This window comes from Bidens hawaiensis, unplaced genomic scaffold (genome assembly GCF_021521415.1).
Source record: "Bidens hawaiensis isolate Kalapana, Puna unplaced genomic scaffold, B.hawaiensis_p1.1 tig00034725_1, whole genome shotgun sequence".
NCBI classification, from domain to species: Eukaryota; Viridiplantae; Streptophyta; class Magnoliopsida; order Asterales; family Asteraceae; genus Bidens; species Bidens hawaiensis.
This window is the reverse complement of record NW_027505335.1, coordinates 125,280-148,918: the sequence shown is the minus strand read 5'-3', so window position 1 is coordinate 148,918 and position 23,639 is coordinate 125,280. Positions and strand designations below refer to the sequence as shown.

Sequence of the window (23,639 nt, the reverse complement as noted above, 5' to 3'; positions counted from 1 at the left end):
ATCAAATCCAAGGAAAACCCACCACTCTTGATTCGCACATGACATTTTGTCACGAATAAGACTCAAATCCACAACCATCCTCCCATAAAAAAACCATGAGACTACCATTATACCAAGCTAAAAATTCATATATAAGACCATGCGTGAACGAATGAACGCCCACGCCTTCTTTTCCATTGGCCTTTAAAGTTTTGGTTTCACCACCTTACAAAACGAACGTTGTTTACATTACAAGATGAGCCAAAACGAGAAGCCAAGGCAGTCTGCTGCTCGTTTTGGACTCATAAACGAGCCCACTACGTGTGGTCCAACATATAAATCATGGTAACTGAAGAAACACTAAGTGAACCCTGGACAGATTATAGATAATCTGGGGGTTAAGTAATGTTTCCCACGGGGATGAGGTCTAGCAGAGAATTGTTCTTCAGGGGACCTGCAAAACAGACACTGTAAGCTCGTCACTGAGAAGAGGGGGGGTTCCTCCTTGTGACCACCCTCCGGCGTGAGAATCAGACTAGATTGCTCTGAATATAAGTATATATTAAGAGATTGCTAGATAAGATTGAGATATCAGATGCCCTTACCATTCCAAGATGTTGGAGTATTTATAGCCGAAGGTAGGTTTCCTAGAAGGTACAGCCGGCTGAATAGTATTCCTGTTCTACCAACATTGGACTATGCACAGGCCATACTGGTTGGTGGATAGGTTACGGCCAACAGTAACAAAGTCGGCTGCACTATTCCACCAACTGTAGATTATGCACGTCCCACCAACTGTGGACTATACGCAGGCCATGCTGGTTGGTGAATAGGTTACGGCCAACATTAACACTATTCCACCAACTGTAGGCTGCGCACGTCCCACAGTAAGGGTTGGTGAGTAGGCAGCGGCTAATAGTGACAAACAGTACTAGAGGGTGCTCCTCCTCGTATTGTTGTCGGTGAGCTGTCACCCTGCGATTGGTTCATGGGCTGCTTTGGTCAATTTGTCTGTTCCGCCCATACCTTAGCAGGTATAGTACGAAAGACCTTCCAGAAGCATACGGACTGGCTCACTTGGGCGGGAGTATTCCCGCCTTGCTCATTCCTTCATGTGACTACTGAAGTAGCTAATGCCTTTGTGCGTGTAGCCTTGCTGTTAGTGCGGGTAGCCTTCCCTGATGGCTTGTATCCGCAGCTGCGGGAACAGGCGGGGTACTTCACCATTGGGAGGCTTTCCCTGCGGGTACAGCTGGCGTACTGCGCGTAAGGTTCTTTGAGCATGGTGGGTCCTGCTGGAGCAGTTGGTCCTTGCGCAGACGTCCCTGTTCAAGGTGAGTCTTGCGGGTCCAACTGGGCTCTGCTGGGACCTACCTCTTCAAGTCCCCCCAGTCCAATGTTCTTCTCACGAATTGTTAATAAGTGAGGTGAACTTTTGGGCTTAGCTAGGGTTTTTGAAAAGGGTTTAGTTTTTAGGTTTTCCGTGGTGATTCTTCCCGCGGTTTTCCTGATGTCACGCAGAAATTCCCGACTTTTCTGCTTGATCTTTGGGTATGAAGCGGGTAGGTTTGTAACCTCCTCGCACGTCAGGAGCGTTGAGTCCCATTTGTATGGATTCTCCATGGGGTCTTGGTTGTTTTCAACATAGTGATCAATTATGCTAAAACCACCAATTCCATCTTGGAGTTTCAAACAATATAGTTCTCGACCCTCCCGTCATGCGGGGATGTTATTCCCGTTTCCGCAAGCATGGCCCAGAAAATCCTTCTTGGTTTGAATTCCCTGCAGAGTGCTAAGTATGTGAAGGGTTTTGCCTTGACACTGTACCCGCACTTGTCTTATGGTTACTTTATTTCCAAGGTATTCCTGGCGTCAATTCCCTGCGGGTGCTAAGTATGTGAAGGGTTTTGCCTTTACACTGTACCCGCACCCGTCTTATAGTTACTTGGTTGCCGAGGTATACTTGGCTTCAATTCCCTGCGGGTGCTAGGTATGTGAAGGTTTTTGCCTTAACACTGTACCCGCATCCGTCTTACGGTTACTTGTTTGCCAAGGTAAGGGGTATTTTCCCGCTTACTTTTGAATCTTTTTTGAATTTTGAATTTCGAAATTCGAAGAGTTGGTGGAAAGATAGGAACAGTCCAAACATCTGAAACGTCGTGCTACGGTTTCTTCTGACTGTGTCAGGACGTGCAGGAAGTTATGGTGACGTGACAGTACATGGTCATTCCAGACGCTTTTTCAGGCGCGTGGGCGCGATTTTTCGGGCGCGTGGCCGCGAAAATAATGGTACGCGTCCTGTCAACAGCTGTTGTCAGCTTGCTTTTTGCCACGTGTCATAGTTTCATTGCACCTTCGATTTCTCTCTCCTCCGCATTAAATTCATCGCATTAATTGCGATTAGTATATAAAGGGGGAGAGGGCTCTTTACAATCCACACTTTCACCCTTCTCTTCTTCTTCTTAGCGATTTCAGACAAATACTCCCCTTTTCAGGCCAGCATTTTCCCGAAATCGTTTTCTTCTTTCTGCAAAATGTCTTCACGTGATCTCGAGTCTTCGGCTGATGACAAGAGTACTGCTGGCGAGTGCCAGTGTGCTCTGCCCGGCGATCTGTATCGGTATGTTGTCAGGAAGTTCATGCTCGATCCTCTCGAGCCTGAGTTTCCTGAACCCCATCAGACCGTGTACGATGCCCCCAGAGGCAAGATCGGGGTTTATGCAGCATTCTTTGTCTATGGGAATCTTAGGTTCCCATTGACAAAGTTTGTTTACCGTGTCCTTGAGAGGCACGGTGTTCATCTGACCGAGTTGCACCCCATGGCGATCGCCAAGATTCGCCACTTCGAGTGGGTGTGCCGGATTTTGGGCATCGAGCCCCATGTTGACCGCCTGATGACCTTCTACACTTGGAGGTGCATCCAGGGGTGGTATACCCTGACAACCCGTATCAAGGGTTTGAAGATTTGCGCGACCGAGCGCAGTCTTCGCGCGTGGAAGCGGGAGTTCTTCTTTATCTCCGCTCGCGCCATTCCCCTTGCCATGAAGTTTAAGAATGGGCAAGCTCTCCCAAGCCTTCACGCCTCCAACTACCAGGAGGCGGAATGGTTTTCGAGGATATCTCAGATCCAATCTCCGGTTTACCGGTTTGCGGAGTCCGGGATGGTCATGTTGGGGATGAGCCGGGTCTGGAAGGCGGCGGATGCGCAGAAGGTTCCGATCGTCCTCGAATACGGTTCGAACTCTGTCCCATACGGTATGCTTTCTTTCCTTTCATTGATTTTAAATTTCTTCTAACTTTTTCCCTGTTTATTTCAGAGGGGAACGACCTGAAGTCGCTCCTCAACCCGCGGGAGTCTGACGGTCCCGTACGGATGGGTACTCGCGCTCTTGACGAGAACGAGTTGCCCATCCTCGAACAGACTGCGGATCGGTTCGTGGAGGTCTATCCGCTAGGCCATGAGATCCTTAGCGCCAAGCGGCCAGGTAAGGCGCTCTTTAACCCTCGACCCCTCAATGTTGAAACCTCTGCTGGAATTCCTCTAATCGTCTGTTCTGATGAGGAATCCGCAGATGGTCCTCCGTTGGTGCGGAAGAAGAAGGCTGCCGGCGGGAAGGGAAAGGAGAAGGTGGCCTCCACTGCCGATCCGGTGCCTCTGTCTGACTCGGAGACAGAGAGCGAAGAGGTGGCGGGGAACCCCGGTGGTGAAAAGACCACTGCTCCGGAGGTTGCGACTGTCACCTCCGGAGAGCCCAAGAAGACGACGGTGACCGGCGCAAAGAGGCCGGCACCATCGGGTTCGTCCCCGCCTCTCCGTACCTTCAGGCTCAAGAAGACCCATAAGTACAAATTTCCTTCAGCTTTTGTCTTCATAGTATAATATTCTAACACTTTTATTCTTTACGCAGGCGTGGATGTTGACGCATTCCAGGGTGGAGTGCCGAGTAGTATCTCCCCGCCGATGACGGTAGGCTTGGTCAGCCTACCAGAGGCGACGACCCAGGCGCCCGCGCCTGCTTCCGCTGGTCCAGTTGCTCACTCTGAGCCGACTGTTCCAGCCGAGTTGACGTCACCACCGGCCGTGAGTGCGATTTTTACAGCATCCTTCACCGAGCCGGCGGTTACCATTGCTGCGGAATCTGCGGCAGCGACCGCGGCGGCGACCACGGCGGCTGTTACTATGCCCCCGCCACCGGCAACGACCGGCCCATCAGGTACGCATGGGGGTTCTCGCCAGTCTTTGCCACCTTCCCATCTGCCTGACCTTTTGGATGGATTTCCTTTGGGTTCAGGTGATGGGTTCGGCGGCTATCGGCCTGTTATAGACCCTACAGGTGCGTAGGGTTCCTTTGGCCCTTTATATATATATATATATATATATATATATATATATATATATATATATATATATATTATCATCTTTTCCTAACTGCTTTGTTTCTTTTGCAGTGTCGGATTCCAATGAAGTGTATGTTCCGCGATGGAACATCCGCCGAGGAACAACCCTTCGTACCCCTGTGGAGTGCGTGGAATGGGCTCCTCACGCAGCTCCCAGCGGTGCGTTGGGGGAAGCCATGGCTAGCTACCAGGAGGGTAGGCTAACCAATGAGCTTCGGGTTCTCCTGGCCCGGATGCAGCCGCGCGTCGAGCTGCTTTGTCGTGAAAACGACAAGTTAAAAGCAGTTCGCGCGAAGGAAGTATCTCAAGCGCGGGCTCTCCGGGAGGAGAACCAAAAATTAACCGCAGTTGCTGCGGAGAAGGAGAAGGCCTTCAAGGCCCTCGAGGTTGAAGTTCAAGCTCGACTCGAGGCCCGTTCCAAGGCTGCCCAAGTTGTTAATGAACAGCTTCGGCTGGCTAAGGAGACTGCGAGGAACGCGACCGAGAGGGCCACCAAGGCTGAAGCTGTTGCTGAGCCTCTCCGCCTGGAGAATGAAGAACTTAAAGCCAAATTAGAGGCTCTTTAACAGGCTCATGATGCCTTGGCTATGGAGGATGCGAAGAAGCTTCAAGAGATCCTGGACCAGAGGGGCGTGCTTGCCCACACCGAGCGGAAGCTTAAGGGCGTTGAAGAGGCCGCTGCAAAGGATGTGCTTCTTGCCAATCTTAATAAAAGCGAAGCCGAACGCGCCTGCACCCAAGCTCAAGCCGCCCTTCAAGAAGCTCTGGTTGCCCAGGAATGGCTTCTTCGAGAAGCGTTGTCTCAGGTATTTTAGCTTTATGTCTTCACGCTTTCCTTTGTAAAATAGAAGTGTTTCTTATACTTGTACATTTTTTGTAGGTTGTGCATCGGGTCTTTTCAGAGACGTCTTATGACGATGCTATGAGCGCAGCCCTCAACGCTTCTCATGAGGATGGGGAAAAGGCCGGCTTCCTGCTTGGTCTAGGGTTCGTTGAGAAAGGCATCCCGCCTTCCAACTTCCCTTTGTTTGATGTAGACACTGAAGCTGCTTATGACCAAGCAGTGAATCAGTATGCCGCCTTCCCGCATCCGGTGGTTGAGAAGGTGAACGAAGTCGCTGCTGCTGATGATGGGCTTGCTGTCCTTAGAGCTTTTCTTGAACCGCCACACTCTGCTGATGGTGCGGGTCCAAGTGGAAGTGGTCCTGAAGCATGATCCAGAAGATCCCTTTCCACCACTAGCGTAGATATTTGCTTTTGTATTTCTTTTGTATGCGGGTATACACCCAGCAATGTTTGTAATATTTGAGTTTCGATGAAATAAAGAATGTGTTTGTCCTTTTCCTTGTTTATTTTACGCATGTTTAAACTTAGCAATTTCTTTAGTACTTAGATAAGTTAACTTTTTGACGTGGTAAATTATAAGTTTATTTTGCTTCCTCTTTCATGATTGTGCGGATTGGACCGTCACTTGCACTTAGTAGGATGGCTAAACTTACATTTAACCTGCGTGGAAGTTTACCTCATCTTTTCCTTTGAAATTTTCTAAGTGTTCAGAATAAGTTAACCTTTGAACGTGGTAGATGATAGGTTGAAGTTTTGCTTCCTTGTTCGTGATTGTGCGGGTAAGACCGTCACTTGCACTTACAAGGATGGCTAAACTTTACTTACATCTGACCTGCGTGTAGGTTTTCCTTAGAACTTTTTAACATTTTTAGCGTTGTGTTTATGCGGGTTTTGCCGCCTTCCACACGCAACTACTTACTTCTTCCCACATTGATGCGGTGAATACCGGCACATGGGAAGTTCATAAGTTAAAGGTAAGGCTATCAACACATTGTGAAAGGAGAATCATTTCCATTAGAAGTGGCTCTTAGGCCTTTTCTTTACAAGTTTGGAATTGATCTACATATAACATTTGCGTAATTGAGCTCCATTCCATGTTCTCGGGATGGGAGTGCCATCGAGCCTTTCGAGCCGGTATGCGCCCTTTCCCAGAACTTGTTTGATAACGTATGGCCCTTCCCAGACCGGGGCCAGCTTTCCTGGGCGTTCTTGGTTCGAAGCCTCGTTGTTACGCAGTATGTAGTCTCCTTCATTGAAGTTGCAGAGTTTTACCCGCGTGTTGTAGTACTTTTGCATTTGTCGTTTGTAACTCTCTTCACGCACTGCGACTAAGTCTCTGCGTTCCTCGGTTAGCATAAGGTCTAACCGTCTTTCCGCATCATTGTCTTCTGGCTGGATCAAGACCCTTGGTGAGGGTAAACCAATTTCGACCGGGACCATGGCTTCAGTGCCATAAGTGAGACTGAACGGGGTTTCCCCCGTACTGGCCTTTTTCAGCGTTCTGTTTGCCCAAAGGACGTGCGGAAGCTCGTCCACCCAGCCGGATCTGTGTTCCAAGAGTCTTTTCTTTATGCCATCGACGATGCTCTTGTTTGCTCTTTCCACCTCACCATTACCTTGCGGGTGTGCCACTGAGGTAAAGGTGTGGGTGATTTGAAGTTCTTTCAGCCACTGCTGTAGCTTCTTGTCAGCAAAGTTGGTGCCGTTATCGCTCACCAAATTCTGTGGAAGTCCAAAACGACAAATAATAAATTCCCAAATAAATTTTTTGATATGTTTTGCGGTTGTTTGGGCTAAAGGTTTTGCTTCTATCCACTTGGTGAAGTAGTCGATGGCTACCACTAGGAACTGAACATTTCCTGCTGCTGTGGGAAATGGGCCTGTCACATCGATGGCCCACTTCTGAAATGGCCACGAAGAAGTGACTGGAACAAGTTCATTCTTCGGGCGATGCGTGTTGGGTGCGTAAAGCTGGCAAGACCTGCATTTTCTGGTGTATGCCAGTGCATCCATATGCATCCCCGGCCAAAAGTATCCCGCATTGTTTAGCTTAGCCACAACAGCGCGGGGACCTGCGTGAACTCCACAGATGCCTTCGTGTACTTCCCTTAGGAGGTAGTCAGCATCTTGGTTGTCCACGCATCTTAAGAGTGGGCCAAGAAAGTTACGTCTGTAAAGGATGTCATCGATGAGTTGATAATTCAGTGCTTTACAGCGTAGTTTTCTTACCTGTGTTTTTGACTCTGGTAGTGTTCCTGCTGCAAGGTAATTTATTATTGGTGTCATCCACGTTTCTGTACCGGTTTGGATGACACAAATTTCCTTGTGCGGGACTGATGGTGCTTCGAGGAGTTCAATGCGGATGTCCTTTCCCAAGTGGGTGAAGGCTAGTGATGCAAGCTTGCTTAACGCATCCGCAGATTTGTTTTCGCTACGCTTGACGTGTATGACTTTACAATCATTGAAATCACGCATAAGGGTTTTTGCCTGGGCGAGGTACAGGGCCATTGTGTCGTTCACAGCCGTGTACGTCCCATTTATTTGGTTGGCCACTAGCATGGAATCCACGTGGGCTTCCAAGTTTTTCACTCCCATCTTACGCGCAATTCTCAATCCGGCCAAGAATGCTTCATATTCGGCTTCGTTATTCGTACTTGGAAAATCCAGCCGAATAGCGTAAGTATATTCTTGGCCTGCTGGGTTGGTTAATTTTAACCCTGCGCCTGAACCCTCGTTACTGGCTGCTCCATCAGTGTAGAGTCGCCAGACATCATTGATGTCCTGTGCTGGGGAGGGTTGAGCCTCCTCCTGGCACTCTTTCTCCCGCGAAGCGGGGACTTCTGCAACAAAATCGGCCAGGACCTGGCCTTTTATGGCTGGTCTTGGCTTGTACTTAATTGCATATTCTCCCAATTCAATTGCCCATTTGGCTAGACGTCCCGATAATTCGGGTTTGCCTAGAACGTTTGAGAGTTTGAAGTTGGTGAGAATGGTGATTGGGTGGCCCTGGAAATATCGTCTTAACCTGCGAGAAGCGTGTATAAGTGCTAAGACTAATTTTTCGAGGGTAGAGTACCGGGTTTCTACGTCTGTTAGTACACGGCTAACATAATAGATTGGCATCTGGATGCCTTTTCGTTCTACTAGCAGGACTGCCCCGGTTGCTCTATCTGTTGCGGAAAGGTATAGGATTAACTACTCTCCCGCTTGTGGTGCTCTAAGTGTTGGGAGTTCGATCAGGCGTGACCGAATCTCCTGAAAAGCTGCTTCCGCTTCTGGTGTCCAGCGGAAGTGCGTTTTCTTTAAGCAGTTTCTCAATGTTGACAAGAAAGGGAAAGACTTATCCGCATGGTTTGCCAAAAAGCGATTAAGTGCGACTAGTCGTCCATTCAGTGTCTGAGCCTGTTTAATGGTGGTAGGTGATTCCATTTTAACAATGGCTTCGACCTTTTCAGGGTTCGCTCTGAAGCCATCTTTAGTAACGATGACTCCCAAGAACTTCCCTTCTTCCATCCCAAATGAACACTTGCTCGGGTTGAGCTTCATGTTTATCTTTCTGAGCGTGTTGAAAGTTTCTTCAATGTCTTTCAACATCGCTTCTGGCTCGGGGCTTTTGATGACCAAATCATCCATATAAACTTCCAAGTTTCTCCCGATTTGGGCATGAAACTCTTTGTCCATCAGTCGTTGGTACGTGGACCGTGCATTCTTAAGTCCGAATGGCATCATTTTACAACAAAATGTTCCATCGGGCGTCCGAAATGCGGTTTTGTCCTGGTCATCTACAGCCATGTGGATTTGGTGGTACCCCTTATACGCATCCAAGAAGCATTTAAGGTGAAATGGTGCCAACGAATCCACCTTAAGATCAATTTCTGGTAACGGATAACAATCTTTGGGGCATGCTTTGTTCAAGTCTTTGAAATCTATGCACATGCGCCATTGTTTGTCATTCTTCGGTACCATTACGGGATTTGCAACCCAAGTTTGATATCTACTAACGCGTACGATGCCTGCGTCAAGGAGTTCCTTGACTTGGGTTCTACACGCGTTAGTTTGTTCAGGCCCCATTACTCTGCGCTTTTGTACGACTGGCGTAACAGCCGGATCGCACTTGAGCTTATGCTCCGCTTTACTTCGGGGTACACCAGTCATGTCAGCTGGTGCCCACGCAAAGATGTCAGCGTTTTTCTGTAGTAAGCGTTTGAGTAAGGTGCGGGTGGGATCAACGATTGTTGGGCCAATGGTAACGGCCTGGTCGGGGTATTTGCCATTGAAGGCCTATTTTTCCGGTTCGGTGATGGTTGGTTTAGCCATTTTCGGTTTGGGTTTAGATGAGACAGATGCGATGCATACCTGGGGAATGCCAGTGATCATCGCTACACCCTCAGCTGTTGGCCATCCCATCATGCCGTGGACTGAAGATACCACGGCGTTGAATCTTGCCATCCCGTCTCTTCCGAATAGGATGTCGTACGTGTGGTGTGGCTTTTTCATCACGACAAAATCCACGTCTTCTGTGCGTGAATGATTCCCATCGGTAAGAGTAACGGGGAAAGACAGGATACCCAGGGGGGTGTTTGTGCTGCCGTCAAACCCTTCCATTGAGGCGTAGACCGTTTCCAAGCGTTCTTTGTCTTCGTCATCCAGCTTGTCAAAGAACTGCCTGTACATCACTGTCGACGAAGCGCCGTTGTCAGCAAGAGTGCGGGAAGTGATGTAGTGCCCCAGCTGGCTTTTGATGACGATAGGGCCTTCTTTGCTGGGGCCTCCTGGCACTCGCGGGAAGCGCACCTCAGCTTCCTTCCACGCGCATGGTTCTGTCACTCGTCTTTTTCTTCCTCTGACCTTACCATGAACCATGTTGATGCTGATGTCGACGGGCTTTCGTCCGTTACCTCTGTACCGGTTGTCATTCCTTCCTCCCTTCTTGATTGATGCCACGAGATGTGCAAGTCTTCCATCCTTGACAAATGTTTCAACAATATCCTTCAAGGATGTGCACTCTTCAGTACCATGACCCTTTGTCCCATGGAAATCACAGGATTTGCTTTGATCCGCATTAGGTCGCTGCCGGATCAATGTGGGTTTTGGCCATGGCAATTTTTCGGTGGCAAATATCTCCGTGACGCTCTTGGTGAGTGGCGTCCACCGGTGTTTTCGGCTTGAAGGGTGTGTGTTGTCCCTTCCGCCAACAAGAGGGCGAGAGCTGGATGAGGTGTCAAAGTTTACCCTTGACTGCCAAATACCTAGCCGCCTCTTTTTGTTCTGCCGGGCGATCCTAACGTTGTTCTCCCTTGTCCTCTGCGTGTAGAGGTGTGTACTCTGGGGAAGATCTCTTCCCAGCTGCTTCTCCGTCTCGGCAAAGCGCTTGGCTGCCGTCATGATGGCATCCCATGTGGATGGCATGCCGTCCTTACCCGTCAATGTGCGGATAAGCTCTGGGTACTCGGCGCCCTGGATGAAAGCGGCGCGATCAAGATCTTCACTTATGTTGCCCAGACTCAGCTTCTTGGAGTTGAAGCGGGTGATGAAGTCTAGTAAAGATTCATCCTCCTCTCTAACGCAGTTGAGGATCGTCCACTGCTCTTCAGTATACTTCCTCTGCTGGCTGAAGTGCTGGCTGAACTTGTTCTGAAAGTCCGCCCAGTCATATATGTGGTGGACCGGTAAACGATCGAACCATGCCCGGGCTGCTCCGACCAGAGTCATCTGGAACATGTAACACCACGTGGGTTCCGTCCAGTTACTGACGGTAGCCCCCGCAATAAACCTGTTCAAATGGTCGTCTGGGTCGGATAGACCATCATAAGTGCCAATGTTGGACATTTGTTTGGCACTTCTCGGGGCGATTGCTTCCGCAATGTCCCTTGCAAATTTTGACTTTCCTGCATTCGTAGCAGTTGGTCTAAAGGTTTTGGAGAAGTCACGCGGGTTTCTCTCCGCATTTGTTGGTTTAAAAGCTTCCCCAAAATTCCTTTTTGGTTGGAAGTCCGTTTCCTTACGCTTCCCTTTCGCCTTATGGCGAGGGTTTGCGTCGGTATCGGATTCTTCTATTTCGTCGTCTGAGTACTCGCACTCACTGTTCATATTGAGGTGTTGGCGAGTACTGCCGAATTCGTCAGCCTGTTGAACTGAACGCAAGCGTTCGTCCAATTCAGCTTGGAACTCTCTTTGACGTGCTTCGGCCCACGCCTTCACTTCATCAAGTGTTTGGCGAGGGATCCTTCGTTTTTCCAACTGGGCATCAGTGAACCCCAGTGGAATATTTACTGCAATTGCCCCGGCTTGGGTAGTCGGGGTAGTGTTCGTAAGAATTGTATAACCGCCGGTGTCCCCCCCAGTTGCTGGGGTTGTGGTTACCGGGGTTTCTTGGTCGGTTACTGGCCTTAGGACTGGAGTAACGTTAACCATTTATTCAGAAATTTTGAAAAAAAAACTAAATTAGTTATAGCTTTTTATGCACGGATGGCGCCAATGAAGAAACACTAAGTGAACCCTGGACAGATTATAGATAATCTGGGGGTTAAGTAATGTTTCCCACGGGGATGAGGTCTAGCAGAGAATTGTTCTTCAGGGGACCTGCAAAACAGACACCGTAAGCTCGTCACTGAGAAGGGGGGGGGGGTTCCTCCTTGTGACCACCCTCCGGCGTGAGAATCAGACTAGATTGCTCTGAATATAAGTATATATTAAGAGATTGCTAGATAAGATTGAGATATCAGATGCCCTTACCATTCCAAGATGTTGGAGTATTTATAGCCAAAGGTAGGTTTCCTAGAAGGTACAGCCGGCTGAATAGTATTCCTGTTCTACCAACAGTGGACTATGCACAGGCCATACTGGTTGGTGGATAGGTTACGGCCAACAGTAACAAAGTCGGCTGCACTATTCCACCAACTGTAGATTATGCACGTCCCACCAACTGTGGACTATACGCAGGCCATGCTGGTTGGTGAATAGGTTACGGCCAACAATAACACTATTCCACCAACTGTAGGCTGCGCACGTCCCACAGTAAGGGTTGGTGAGTAGGCAGCGGCTAATAGTGACAAACAGTACTAGAGGGTGCTCCTCCTCGTATTGTTGTCGGTGAGCTGTCACCCTGCGATTGGTTCATGGGCTGCTTTGGTCAATTTGTCTGTTCCGCCCATACCTTAGCAGGTATAGTACGAAAGACCTTCCAGAAGCATACGGACTGGCTCACTTGGGCGGGAGTATTCCCGCCTTGCTCATTCCTTCATGTGACTACTGAAGTAGCTAATGCCTTTGTGCGTGTAGCCTTGCTGTTAGTGCGGGTAGCCTTCCCTGATGGCTTGTATCCGCAGCTGCGGGAACAGGCGGGGTACTTCACCATTGGGAGGCTTTCCCTGCGGGTACAGCTGGCGTACTGCGCGTAAGGTTCTTTGAGCATGGTGGGTCCTGCTGGAGCAGTTGGTCCTTGCGCAGACGTCCCTGTTCAAGGTGAGTCTTACGGGTCCAACTGGGCTCTGCTGGGACCTACCTCTTCAGTAACTCTATAAAATATCATAAAATATTATGAATTAAATAAATAAATAAAGTAAGTCAAATTTGAGATTCACATTTATATATAGGATAAGATAAAGCATGGTAAGACTTCCATATACAATGAAATGAATACATTGACACATTAATATCTTCAATGGCAGATTATGACGACCACCAATCCACCCCCACCCACCTCCACCACTTACTAGACATCCCATCACCTGACGGGAGCGGCGGACCTATCCGGCGCTCCCGTGGGCGGCCACCTGGCTCTAAGAACAAGCCAAAGCCGCCCGTTGTTGTGACACGTGACACCCCGAATTCTCTTCGGTCACATGTCCTTGAAATATCCGCTGGTGCAGATATTGTGGAAAGCCTCTCTGTCTATGCTAGACAGAGAGGCAGAGGAGTGTCTGTTCTTAGTGGGACAGGCACTGTGGCTGATGTCACATTGCGTCAGCCAACGGATGTCAAAAATGTTGTGACGTTGCATGGACGGTTTGAGATTCTTTCGATTTCTGGTACGGGTTTTGGAAATTGAATGTTTTGGAAATTGGTATGGTTGTGTCGGTCGGGTTGAGTCGGGTTTGGGATGAAATTGGAATGAAAACTGGAATGTCGGGTTTTGAGTTTTTTGAAAATTGTTCAGTTTCAGCTTTTTAGGGTTTTTGTTGGATCGGTTCGGTGTTAGGTTAAAACCGAAACAAAAACATAAATGTAGGTTTTCGAGTTTTTGAAAACTGTTCGGTTTCTGTTTTTTAAGCATTTTGTTTTAAAACAGAAATGTTGGTTTTTGAGTTTTTGAAAACTCTTCTGTTCCAGTCTTTTAGGTTTTTGTTCGGGTTCAGTTTTGGCTTTTTCGGTTTTGCCAATTGTTTTTAAATGTTGGCCGGAAAATTTTTTTTTCCGAAAATAATGAATTTGGGCCTAATTTTATATTTAGTAATTAATTAATTGATTATATTATACATTTATACTAAAATATTTGGATTAAACTTAATAATAAACTATTATAAACTACTTAAAATTTAAAATAAAAAATAAGAATCTATAAGTTCGGTTTGTTTTTGTTTATGTTTGGTTATTTTGTTTTTTCGGTTTCATGTACACCTCTAGTTACAACTATAGTTACAACTAATTTGTTGGTGTATTTAAGGTACGGTGCTTCCACCGCCCGCGCCTCCGAACGCTAGCGGATTGTCGATATTTTTGGCTGGCGGGGAGGGGATGGTAGTAGGAGGGATTCCGGTTGGTCCGTTGATAGCATCAACCCCTGTGGTTCTAATAGCAGCTTCGTTTGCGAATGCGGTGTTCGAGAGGCTTCCGGTGGAGGATTCGGAGGAAGAGGGTGGCGAGGGTAATGCGCAAGTTCAACCAACGGCGTCCCAGGGTTCGGGAGTAACGAGTGGTGGAGGGGGAGGGGTTTCGGTGTTTAACGCGGCCGCGGTGGCCGGGAATAATAATAATAATGATGGTTCTGATCACCCTTTTTCTGGGGATGTAATAGGTTGGGGATCAGATTCAAGAACTCAATATTGATATTTGTTTGAATAATGAAGTTTGAAATTATGATATCTTGTTGTGTTTTTTTTATTAATTATGTTTCAATACAAAAATTGAATATCACAATGTGAGGGATTCAAACTCGAGTAAGAAACGATGAATATAATATAATTCGAAAGAGGGGTGCTCGTCTCATGAAAATAAAGTGCATAGTTTCATGAGTTTGGAACTAAGTTTTGTTCTCGTAAAGGAAAAGCGGGTGCTCGTCTCAAGTATCCAAAGTTCCATCAATAGCACATTGTCGTATCAACTACTCTCTAAACTACTTCAAAACCATTCAGATAGTCTAAAACCAATTTTCTTTATTTAGATAAGTTATAAAAAGTTATTGGTGATTGAGTGTGTGATAGATTAAGCTCACCAAAAGTTAGAATTTCCAACTTCGGTACCTATATTTCATACGGGTACCAATACCCGATTTTGGGTACCCAATTTATGGTTAAACAACATGCGGCAGTGTTCTCTCATGCGAGTACCAGACCCGCATCTTGGTACCCGCTAGCGGTTTCACTGCCCTGAAATTCAAGTAAATATGTGATTTTTTGTAGTTGGTTTTCAAAGCTAGATATAAAAGTAAAGAAGTGATGGTAACAAATCATGGAAGTAAAGTGCATTGTTTCATGAGCTGGGGAACTAAGTTTTGTCTACTTAGAAAGCAATTTTGATGATTCATAAAGTTTATGATTTTTATTGTTTTCCATATAAGTGTAAATAAATGAAACTATGAAAGTAAAGAAGTGATGGTAACAAATCATGAAAGTAAAGTGCATTGTTTCATGAGTTTTGAACTAAGTTCTGTCCACTTAAAAAGCAAATTTAATGTTATTCCAAAAAAGATCAAAAAAGAAAAAGAAAACAATTTTGATGATTCATGAAGTTCTTGTAAAAAAGAAGGGTTAGTGTTTTGTACTTAAATGGTAAGAAAATAAATCACGAGGACAGAAATTTTTAAAAGAAACCTTTTTGGATAAAAATGACAATGGTGATCAAACCATATAGATAAAAATAACTGTTTATAAGAGTTACAGTAACATTATTTTTATATATCCTAAATTATATTATTTCTAAAAATGTATATTTTTTAGGTTTTCTTTAAAACTTAGTCAATAGAAACTTCAATATTCAAAGTTTGAGGCAACTAAATTCTTCTTAAAAGCCGTGAAAGAAAAAGAAAAGCGGCAGAATAATAAATAAATAAAATAACAATTTCTGAAAATAATAAATCAAAGATATAAAGGTTTCGCCGTCAAAAAAAATAAATTAGATTAAAGTTTTTAGCTTTAAGCATTTTGATTGATTTTCAGCCACTGTAGTTTATCGTATTTAAAGTTTAATAATACCAATTACGCGCTAATATTCATACTATAAATTTAAATTTTACGGTTATCATTGTTACGGTTTATCATTGTTTATCATGAGATGTGATAATTGGAAATGAGAATGCCACGTCATCTTCGCATATTTTTCACAAAATGTCAAAATCTCTCGTATAGCGTGGTTTCACGTTTCATCATATGAAACTTGTCACATCATTTTTTTTAATAAAATTAGTGCTTGCATAATAATAATAATAATAATAATTAAAAGTACAATATAAAGTAAAAATCATGAATAAAATACGACATAAACTGGACTTGATAGTCGAATTGAAGGTGGTGATATGTTGCACTAAATTTATGTGAAGATTGTTTTGTGTTTCGTGGCTGCGTACTTGCTATCCGTTAGAACACTTATGTTCCTCACTATTGTAATCCGATTGACGCTTCAAACTCGTTATGTTTGAAGTTGTAAATCATGTGGCCTGCATCCTCCAATGCCATGACTTACACGCACGTTTGTCACGCCATATTCTATGGAGCTTTCATTCGTGTGCTGGGATATTCACTATAAGGCATCGCTGTTCTGGGTTTTCATTACATGGCATTGCTGTTTTAGAACATTGCTCGTTCGGTGTCATTTCTATAAGCTTCTTGGAGCTGTAATAAAGCATTTCCAATTCGGGACACATGCCATCAGTGAGGTAACAACCTTACCCGTATTGTGTTTCTAAACTAAAATGAAGAATCGGGTGCTATATCCCTCTTAATTCGCTCTCTTAGTTTCGAATGTTTTTATATATTTTATAATAAACCTACAACAGTTTTTATTTATAGAGGTCTACATGACCGGTAACCCTATTATAAACAGTCAAAATATACGATACCTTATACGTTTTATCTTCCTGAGAACCTTAATTGCCACTCACAATAACCCAACATGTTACCAACAAGACCAAAAATATGTCCCGATTCAACAAAACATCAACCGTTATATCTCATTATAAAGCTTCCACAAACAAGACCCAAAAACAAAAACAAACTTAAACGACGACGAACGAGAAACATAAATCTAACTGTTTGCCTTCAAATAATAAAAAAGAAACTCTCACAATATAAAGGAACTCTGAAAGAGGGTCCTGAGTATCGAGTTGAGGAAGCACGACAGAGTTGGTTGCCAGATCAGCGACACACATAGAGTATAACTTACTCCAGGCGTTGTGAGGTCATGACTGAAAGAATGTCGGTCACAGATGACATGGCACTCAAAGCAGCCTTTAGAACATCCTGAGAGCAACCTGGTTTCACAATGGTTCTCACCTGTACAAGTTAAAAGAGTATTATCAGTTGATGAGTTAATATGTTAAATTCAAGAAAGCCCGAATAATAACCCGCTATTGAGCCACTCGAGATCAGTCTCCTTAAGATCGAAACGAGCCAGGTGTAGACGAGCACGAGCTTAAATTTAAGCTCATTTAAAAAACGAGATTTAGCCCGAACTTCACATACCAAGCAGAGGCACATGAGCCTAAACAAGCCTATTGTTTATATTTGTGTGTATAATAACTTGTATTTAATATAAAAAACATATAAGTAAATAATAAATATAATATAGAAAAAATTATAATAAAAGTTACTAAATACTATATATGAAATGCATAAAAAACTATAATTATAAATATATATAAATTAATTTTTGTAATCACAAGTGACACTATTAGGTATTAAAAATAAATTGGACCACTAATGTTTTGGGTCAACCAAACCTGACCCATTTTGACCTATCCCGAGCACCCAATTTTCAACTTTTAGAACAGTATATACCTTTTCAAGATATTCATTCAATTCCTTGATCCGGCCCATGTAATCCAAGTCCTCTACACACAAGCTGACAGCTTTAGAATCGGCACCTGGCCCGTCAAACTGAAGGGGCCCGGGGTTTCTGTAAATATCATCCATCAAGAATCTTGATGCATTTTGTCTAAGCAGCCTGCACCAATCACCACACCATAAATCACCACAATTCATATGATTCCTCTATTGAATCCTTATAATATATAAATGATTTTCACGTACTCGTATACTTTGCCTCTTAGATCTACGGTAGCAGGATGAATTACAGGTTTCCCAAGTGTTGTAGCCCCTGACCCTGACCCGCGACCATAATGCTTGACAGTCATCATAGCCTAGAATGTCCAGTCAAGAGCAAGATATCAGTAGTCCACTAAACTCTTACATAATTAAAAAATAATAAAACAATAATAAAAAATATAATAATAATAATAATAATAATAATACTAATAATAATAATAATAATAATAATAATAATAAACCCTACTGTTATTGGAGCAGCACCACAGCGCCATTTGTTTGAAGGACTTTTGAGGTTAGTGACAGTTGCCATATAACCATTTAAACCAGCAGCCAAAATATGGTAGCTAATATGTCCAAGAACCTACAATATAAATGCTTTTGAGTTTAGATAAGCAATACTTGATATATAATGGAGACGGTAATTATAATCGCATGAAAACTATGAAAGTCAGTTGCCCATTTACTTAGAATTGGTTAAAGCCTCCTAAATCATTTTATTAAAATACTGTTATTATCGAAATAGTATAACGTTTGTAACCAAATTCAGCACGTTAATTATTGTCTAAACTGATTCAACTCGTTGAAAAAAGTCGTGCGTTTTAACCAGTCACCCAACCCTGAACCCACGCATTTGTCTGAATAAGTAAATAATCTTACATAGGCGTAGTCACAGTCAAACTTCGACGGCAAAGAACCACGAGCTTGGTAGCCAAAAAAGTGACAGATGGCATTAAACTTCTTCCCCTTGTATGTTCCTGCTTTCTGTTAACATGTTGACAAATAAAAAGATATGCATAAGCATGATTTATATTTATATATACATAGAAGATCTTATAGCTTCTAAGTACAAGCATACCAGTCGCTTGTTAATCTCTGCTTCCACAAGTTCAGCAAGAAGTTTCTCGGTTTCAATCTGAGAAATAATGTATGCAAATGATCGATGTATGAGAAACACAGTTTACAAAAGAAAACTATATGGTGTCATGAAGGTTGCAAAAGAAGTACCTGAGACAACTGGGCGGAGTCATCTGACTCAGGATGCAGAAGAAGCTGTAACAATATAAGAAAAATTATATGCGTTCAGCCACTAGAACGAAAGGAGGCATATATTCAAAACTATGTTGAAAACGGACCTGTTTCCTGATAAAAGGAGGCATAAATTCAAACAAGGCAGATGCCCAAGGTGACAGTTGGGTAGATATTTTATCAGCAGAAACACCTTGTCGAAGAAGGCTATGAATTTCCTGGAAAGATATTAGTGAAATATGAGGACTGAATGCTGTATGTATTGTCTTGAAAATGTTTATTAAGTGCTTATATTATAAAAGACACCAAGTTGTAAGTAATTTTATTTATAACAGAAACTATTTTGTATCAGTGGCCAGAAAGAAAGAAATTGCAGTGTTATAAGAACTAGTATTTAGTTTACCTGTAACAGCGCATAAACTTCGGGAATGCTTTCGATAAGCCCTTCTGGAAGTAGAATGACACCATGATTCTTGCCTGAAAGATAAACAACATTAAAAGATATGCTAACGGTTATCACCTTCACCATATTAACAACAAGCAGGTCAACAATAAGGATCGATACTTGTGTCCATTTGTATTATTTTCCAAAATATAATTAACATGTTAATATTAACTACAAACACAATAATTCTATTGTTGTTAAAATACTATTTGAGCAGTTCTGAGGAAAAAAACTCACCTTGTTCTGCCCTGGCTTGCACGGCATCACAAATCTGCTTGGTTATGTCAAAAATGGTAAGCTTTGAAGCAGCAACTTCTTCAGCAAGGATAACCTACATAAGAAAATATAAAAGCTTAATAAAAAAATATTTAAAAAATAGGAAATTAAAATTGAAGGAGATGAAAATGCACCAAGTTAGGATGGGACTGAAGTGTGCATTCCACAGCGACATGAGATGCTTTCCTGCCCATGAGTCGGATAAAGTAGTAATACTGCAAAGAAATTAAATGGATTAGATTTTAGCTAGGGTTTGGTTAAAAACAGATGAGGTAGCTATATCATGATATTTAACAGACGTGGCGATAACGAATCAGCCATTTTAAGTGAATGGGACAAAATTGTCACCTCCAATATCAGTGTATGATGCCTGTGTACCAAGAATATAGGAATTATATTAATAGAATATTCACCTTTTCAGCAGACAGAGCATCTGTGCAGACGTTACTGATGAGTTGAGAGTTCACCTAAAATAAAAACAATTCAGTGACTACAAAAATACTTTATAAAAATTTTAAATTAATCACAAAAGGGCATTTGTATCCAGTATCCATAAAGAACTTGAGCAGTTGCCAGTAATAAAACCAGTTGTCCAATTTCATAATAATAACTTAATACTGTTTTTATCAAGACCACAAGCATATGCATCTCTGTAGCATCTGCATAAGCTCAAATCATTGGTAACTTGGTATACTTGATAACGTTATAATCATTGTATATATACCTTGCAAATAGTATCAAAACCAACATTTGCTTCAACAAACTGATTTTTAAGATCACCGTTCAAGGTCACAGGTACTCCAACCACCTGTGAAATTAAAAACAGTTAGAATAATTACATACATAACATCATAAAAGAAGTCTTAGTGTATCAGAGATCTGTATAGCAAATTAGGACACAAACAACTACCTTTGTAGTGCATTTTGCTTCTGCAAAAGTCTCAGCAAGCTGAGCAGCATCTGTGTTAGAAGTTACCCCTTCAAGCAAACCATGGTTAGTTAGTAACAACATAAAGTTTATAGCAGTTCATTTGTATTCACAGTTAATATATACCTCCAACAATCACTAAGCCATCCAATTTCAAAGCCTTGCATGCTGCCAATGCAGAATTCACTTGTTCCTTGGTGCGGATTTGATCCTTGGTTCGTCCCAATAAATCATAACCACCTTCAAAAGATTAAAATAACCAGAAATGAAATTCCTTCAATAGAAATAGAGAGAACGTAATCACAAAACAATATGTTTCTCATAACTACCTTGATTTTTGTAGGTTGCAAGAATATCATCTGTGATCTCAAGAGTTTTTTGAGCAAACAAACCTTCAGAACCACCTAGTTACACGCATAACACGAGTAAATATCAAAAGTTCCACTTAATAATTAATCCCCCAAATGAAAAGAAGCATAGAAAATGATAATACGTTTACCTAGAAATCCAAGCAGAACACTTTTAGGGTTGTGAATTTTGAGAGCTTCATGAAGTCCCCAAACAACATTATGTCCTCCGGGAGATTGTCTACCACAGAAAACTAATCCAACCCTGAACAAGAAGACAGTAAGCAAAAAAGTCAAGATAGCTCAAAATAAAAATATACAATATATAATTTATGTTAAGAATACAAATCATAAAATCTTTTTTGTGAATTTAGTATGTGAATTGTAATAAAGAAAAGAAATTGAATGGTCTGAGCATTATACCTTACTGCAGGATGCTCGCTAATGGTCTGAGCATTGGCTGTTTTGGATTTTTCTCTGAAAAAATGGGCCAAAGGTTGACCATAAGTCAAAGGAAACGATCGCTCAATAGCATGAGCACCAGAAGGATCAGCTGCAGCAGTTGCATCACCAAATTCTACTCTCACAGTTGTTCCCTGTGCACAAATTCATAAATCACGGTTCACAAGCCTGATATATAATCAAAGTTCACGATAAAAATTACATTTAATAAAAACATTCAAAATTGATTATTTCAACTCCAAGTCAAATCCACATCCAAACAACCCTAAATACACGTCTAAATAAAAAAACAAAAACAACCAACTAAAATCAGTAGTAAAAAAAGTCAACAAAACACCACTCTAGAAAAAAAGCCAAAACATATTCGTTATGTCAAATAGCATCAAAATAATATGGTTCAAAAGCTAATTTAAACATTTAAAGCAGTCAGACTGAAGCACTCTAGAAATGAGTCAAACATTTGCTTCATTTTATTTCAAACATTTAAAACAGTCAAACTGAATAATAGAATATTCACAAAGCATAGAAAATAGCAAAAAAAAAACAAATCTATACACGTCAGATCTACTATTCTACTTCACTTTACAGGTTCATCGCATCGAATCGAATCAACAAGTACTGAATATTCAAAAGCTTTGAACACTAAACCTAGATTCGATTTATGATCCACGACTTACGAACTTCAAACACGTCAAAATCAAAACAACATACTCAAATCAGTAGTCAACGATACATCACTCTGCAAATAAGTCAAACATCTACTTCAATTTGTCAAAACAACAAAATTATAAGGTTCAAAATCTATTTCAAACATTTAAACCAGTCAAACAGCATCAAAATCATAATATTCAAAAGCTATTTCAAACATAAAAACAGTCAAACTGACTAACAGAATCAGAAAGCAATCAAAAAAGCAAAAACACGAATCTATACACGTCAAATCTACTAATCCACTTCACTTAGTTCACTATACAGTCTTGTCCCATCAAATCATTAACCACCGAATAACCAAAACCTACAAACACTAAACCTAGATTCAATTTAAGATCCACGACTTACGAACTTCAAGCGCGTCAAAATCGTTAAAATGCCAACCGATGCATGCGCACACGTACTCAAATCAGTAGTCAAAAAAAGTCAACGATGCAAAGTCAAACATCTGCTTCATTTTGTCAAACAACAACAAAATCATAAAATTCAAAAGCTATCTTAAACATTTAAAGCAGTGACTCATACATGAATCACTCCATTAATAAGTCAAAAGCATCTGATTCATTCTATCAAGCAACATTAAAATCATAATATTCAAAAACTAATCTAAACATTATCATGAAATTCAAAAACTATTTAGAACATTTAAAGCAGTCAAACATGCTGATATAAACAAGTCAAAGCATCTGCTTCATTTTATCAAGCAACATTATAATCATAATATTCAAAAACTAACTTAAACATTTAAAGCAATCAAACTGAATAACAGAATATTCACAAAGCAATCAAAAAGGCAAAAACACGAATCTATAGTTCTATACACGTCAGATCTACAATTCCACTGCACTTTTCACTTTACAACTTCATCTACTCGAATCGAATCGTTGAACACCGAATATTTGAAAGCTATAAACACTAAACCTAGCTTCGATCCACAACTTACGAGCTTCAAACACGTTAAACACGTTAAAATCAATATAACGTCAACAGATACGTACACTTATACATTCAAATCTAACGAAAACAGTTAATAAGTAGTGAATAAGTTAATATTAAGTTGAAAATGACTACCTGAAGACACGGCGGAAGCTCCGGCGTGTAGAGAGATCGGTTCTTCTGCAGATCGGAAAGCTCGCGTGGAACGCCGTAATCCGAATCCATATTTTGACGAGAGATTGTTTGAATTGATGAACGCAGCGGTTATTATTATAAACTATAACTTTGGTTTGTTCGCCGAGAGAGTATAAGTATGGAGTAGGTGTTGGTAGTGGTAGGTTAAGTTAAGGGGCCGCTCGATTGGCGATTTCACCAACCAACTGATAATATTATTTTGGGCTTTTGCTTTAACGTCCTTACAAAATGTGGTGGTTTACGGTTTGGATACTTTTTGTTTGGGAGTTTAGGACCACCAACACAAGACTCCTGCGACCATGCGTACTCATGCCAAATTGTGGTGTTGTGGCTCTAAAAGACTAAAACGCTGGGTACACCGTCCCCTCCTTGCGTTTTGAGTTGGCGTTTTGGTAAATCGTTTTGTACACAGCGATAGGAATACATGAATTTTGAGGGTCTTGTGAGAGAGAGGTAGAGAGAGAAGGAGGAGAGAGAGGCGTTTGGGAGGCATTTTCCCACTACATCGACTTTTTGCAAAATGCTCAAAAGTGGAGTAGGCGTCACATGGCGTAAAATTCTCGGGTGTGCCTAGTTTGGACTACGCGTGATCTGAGTAGTCTGTTAAA

At 42.5% G+C, this 23,639-nt stretch overlaps 2 protein-coding genes across 3 annotated transcripts; one reads left to right on the top strand and one right to left on the bottom strand.

The window, feature by feature from the left end:
• The first annotated feature begins 12,842 nt into the window (after positions 1-12,842).
• Positions 12,843-14,305, top strand: LOC143612522 (AT-hook motif nuclear-localized protein 27-like). Its single transcript, XM_077086486.1, has 2 exons — positions 12,843-13,253; positions 13,889-14,305. The coding sequence occupies exons 1-2, from the start codon at positions 12,887-12,889 to the stop codon at positions 14,269-14,271; spliced, it is 750 nt and encodes a 249-aa protein (XP_076942601.1). The 5' UTR covers positions 12,843-12,886; the 3' UTR covers positions 14,272-14,305.
• A 2,480-nt stretch (positions 14,306-16,785) lies between these two features.
• LOC143612528 (pyrophosphate--fructose 6-phosphate 1-phosphotransferase subunit alpha) lies at positions 16,786-23,223 on the bottom strand. Of its 2 annotated transcripts, XM_077086491.1 has the most exons (19): positions 22,972-23,200; positions 21,151-21,323; positions 20,880-20,992; positions 20,710-20,784; positions 20,507-20,620; positions 20,363-20,430; positions 20,177-20,260; positions 19,866-19,919; positions 19,587-19,667; positions 19,414-19,507; positions 19,135-19,208; positions 18,839-18,949; positions 18,711-18,755; positions 18,562-18,618; positions 18,363-18,467; positions 17,950-18,066; positions 17,688-17,797; positions 17,436-17,601; positions 16,786-16,931 (listed from the first exon to the last, which is right to left on the bottom strand). In XM_077086491.1, the coding sequence occupies exons 1-19, from the start codon at positions 23,059-23,061 to the stop codon at positions 16,818-16,820; spliced, it is 1,845 nt and encodes a 614-aa protein (XP_076942606.1). In that variant the 5' UTR covers positions 23,062-23,200; the 3' UTR covers positions 16,786-16,817. The 2 variants fall into 2 exon arrangements, with proteins under 2 accessions (XP_076942606.1, XP_076942607.1); XM_077086492.1 differs by lacking the exons at positions 16,786-16,931; positions 17,436-17,601 and having other exon boundaries at positions 17,796-17,842; positions 17,910-18,066; positions 22,972-23,223.
• Positions 23,224-23,639: the final 416 nt, after the last annotated feature.